This window comes from Corylus avellana, chromosome ca8 (genome assembly GCF_901000735.1).
Source record: "Corylus avellana chromosome ca8, CavTom2PMs-1.0".
In the NCBI taxonomy this organism is placed as follows: domain Eukaryota; kingdom Viridiplantae; phylum Streptophyta; class Magnoliopsida; order Fagales; family Betulaceae; genus Corylus; species Corylus avellana.
Genome location: NC_081548.1, coordinates 8,394,149 through 8,397,291, shown reverse-complemented (window position 1 = coordinate 8,397,291; position 3,143 = coordinate 8,394,149). Strand labels below are relative to the sequence as shown.

General features: G+C 42.1%; 1 protein-coding gene across 1 annotated transcript; it reads left to right on the top strand.

Moving 5' to 3' along the window:
- The first annotated feature begins 411 nt into the window (after positions 1-411).
- On the top strand, positions 412-2,551 carry LOC132190096 (L-ascorbate oxidase homolog). Its single transcript, XM_059604979.1, has 3 exons — positions 412-714; positions 836-1,948; positions 2,065-2,551. Exons 1-3 carry the CDS (start codon positions 467-469, stop codon positions 2,363-2,365), a joined length of 1,662 nt encoding a protein of 553 aa, XP_059460962.1. The 5' UTR covers positions 412-466; the 3' UTR covers positions 2,366-2,551.
- Positions 2,552-3,143: the final 592 nt, after the last annotated feature.

Sequence of the window (3,143 nt, the reverse complement as noted above, 5' to 3'; positions counted from 1 at the left end):
AAAATCCACAATTTTCTTCTTTTTTTTTTTTTTTTTAGTTTATGTCATTTATATAAGCAAACATCGTTAATTTATATGAAACGACAAAAACAAAATCGACATAAAATGCCATGTTTATTTTTAAGTGTAGGGAGAATATTATGACTACCAACATATTAGCCAATCATAATATTCGATTAACTTAAGGTAAACTATCATGCATGACATAGTCAAAAAAATAATAATAATAATAAAACAATGAGTGGAAGAGCGTAATGCAAGGGGCAAAAAAGAAGGGAGAACTCAGAGACAATGACGGGAAACTCGATTGGTTGGGAAGTTGTCAATGACATTTATAAAAGGGAAGCATGTGGCGCCGTGAGGACGGTAGAAGAACTATCTTCTTCCATTTTAGGGACTAATTGAGATTGCCTAAGAAGGACAAAGCTTATTTGAGAGAGAGAGAGAGAGAGAGAGAGAGAGAGAGATGGGAGAAGTGACGTTTTTGTTGCTTTTGTGCCTCTCTGCTACAAAAATGTTTTTTGTCAGCGGTGAAGACCCTTACCTGTTTTTCAGATGGAACGTCACCTATGGAACCATTTCTCCGCTTGGAGTCCCCCAGCAAGGAATTCTCATCAACGGTCAATTTCCTGGACCCAACATTAACTCCACCACTAACAACAACATTGTCCTTAATGTCTTCAACAACCTTGATGAGCCATTCCTGTTGACATGGTTCACATTTTCGATTTTTTTTTTTTTTTTTGTGACTTATGATCCAAGAAATGCAACAAAAACTCGAATAACCGCTGTATATTTTGTACCATCAATGCTAATGTTTGATTTGGCTTGGCAGGAGCGGCATCCAGCATAGGAAGAACTCATGGCAGGATGGAGTGCTTGGAAGCATGTGTCCGATTCTACCTGGGACGAACTACACCTATCACTTCCAAGTCAAGGACCAAATTGGAAGTTACATCTACTATCCCACCACCGCCATGCATAGGGTAGCTGGTGCCTTCGGGGGCCTGCGCGTGAACAGTCGCTTGCTGATTCCTGTTCCGTATGCTGATCCTGAGGATGATTACACTGTCCTCATCGGCGACTGGTACACTAAGAGCCACTCCACGCTTAGGAAATTCTTGGATAGTGGTCGCTCCCTTGGTAGGCCAGACGGTGTCCTCATCAATGGCAAATCTGCTAAGGGCGACGGCAATGATAAGCCCTTGTTCACCATGAAGGCTGGCAAAACTTACAAATACAGGATCTGCAATGTTGGGGTTAAGAATTCCCTCAACTTCAGAATCCAAGGCCACACCATGAAACTGGTTGAGATGGAGGGCTCTCACACAGTCCAAAACACGTACCAATCCCTTGATGTGCACGTAGGGCAATGTTTCTCAGTTCTTGTTACTGCTAACCAAAAGCCGAAGGACTACTACGTGGTGGCCTCTACTCGGTTCACCAAGAGCGCGCTTAGCGGTAAGGGTATTATACGCTACATCGGCGGAAAGGGCCCGGCCTCACCTGAGATCGCTGAGGCCCCTGTCGGTTGGGCCTGGTCCCTCAATCAGTTCCGAACCTTCCGCTGGAACCTCACTGCTAGTGCTGCCAGGCCCAACCCTCAGGGCTCCTACCATTACGGTGCCATTAACATTACACGCACTATCAAGCTCGTTAATTCTGCTAGCAAGGTTGACGGCAAGCTTCGTTACGCTGTCAATGGCATCTCCCACATCGACCCTCCCACCCCACTAAAGCTGGCCGAGTACTATGGAGTTGCAAACAAGGTTTTCAAATACGACACCATCCCTGATGACCCACCAGCAGCTCGAGGTGCACCCAAAGTCACTTCGGCACCGATTGTGTTGAACATGACTTTCCGTAACTTTATCGAGATCATCTTTGAGAACCATGAGAAGAGCATCCAATCATGGCATTTGGATGGATACTCCTTCTTCGCAGTCGCGTAAGTAGCTACTAATTAATGCATCTATGCGCTCTTCCTTGATTGCTATTTCAAACGGTTGATGATGATTGAGTAATTGACAACTTCTGTTTTTTGTTGACTAATAAAAATAATAGCATTGAGCCTGGGAGGTGGACCCCAGAACTTCGAAAGAATTACAATCTTCTTGATGCTGTAAGTAGGCACACAGTCCAAGTCTTTCCCAAATCGTGGGCGGCGATCCTCTTGACAATCGATAATGCTGGAATGTGGAACATAAGGTCTGAAATAGCGGAGAGGCGCTACCTCGGACAACAACTCTATGCTAGCGTCCTCTCTCCTGCACGCTCGCTCAGGGACGAGTACAACATTCCTGACAATGCCTTGCTATGTGGCCTCGTCAAGAACTTGCCCAAGCCCCCACCCTACAGCATATAAGATTTTATCCACCTCCATGCTAAGCCGCTTCACACAATGACAGAGATCGTGAGAGACGACAAACCATTTAGTTATGTAATTCGTAAGCATTTTTTAAGCAGGGTGTACGCGATGGAAAGGAATAAGAGGTGTTGGAAAAACAGATCGTTGCTGCTCTTACGTCAACCATTTGAACATGGCGTCGAATTTTTGTACTATTTACTTTTTTTAAATGACTATCTTTTATTTTTATTTTTATTTGTGTCCCTTCTGGTAAATCCTCATCATTATTTTGCCACTATTTATAATTTTCACTACCTATAAGAAAAAGATAAACATGTCCACTTCCCTAAACTTGTCTTGATCATGAAAGTGAAGTTCGACATTACATTCTATAATATATCAATTATTATGATTTATTTTTATTAAGAAAGTGGAGTCTCTTATTGATATGTTGGTGTATTGTCCAAATCTACATTTTGAAGCTTGGAGATAGAACATTTTTTTCTTTATTTTTAAGCTTTAGGTTGGATCTTTGATTTCTACCGTTCAATTCAGGTAAAAACCTAAAACTTAGAATTTTCTACAAGTTAGTTTACTTTATGGAGATAATGCTTAATCCTAGAAATTTCCGTAGGGTTCTTATGAAGGGTTTAGGTAGGAGATTCATCGTGTGGAACTTTGATTTTTCTGTTCAATCAAGATAAGAGTTGAAACCCTAACTTTTCTTGGTTTGGGTCAAGTTAGGGGTTTTTGTTGCAAACCCTAGATTTGTCTATGGGTTGGGTTAATTGGGCTT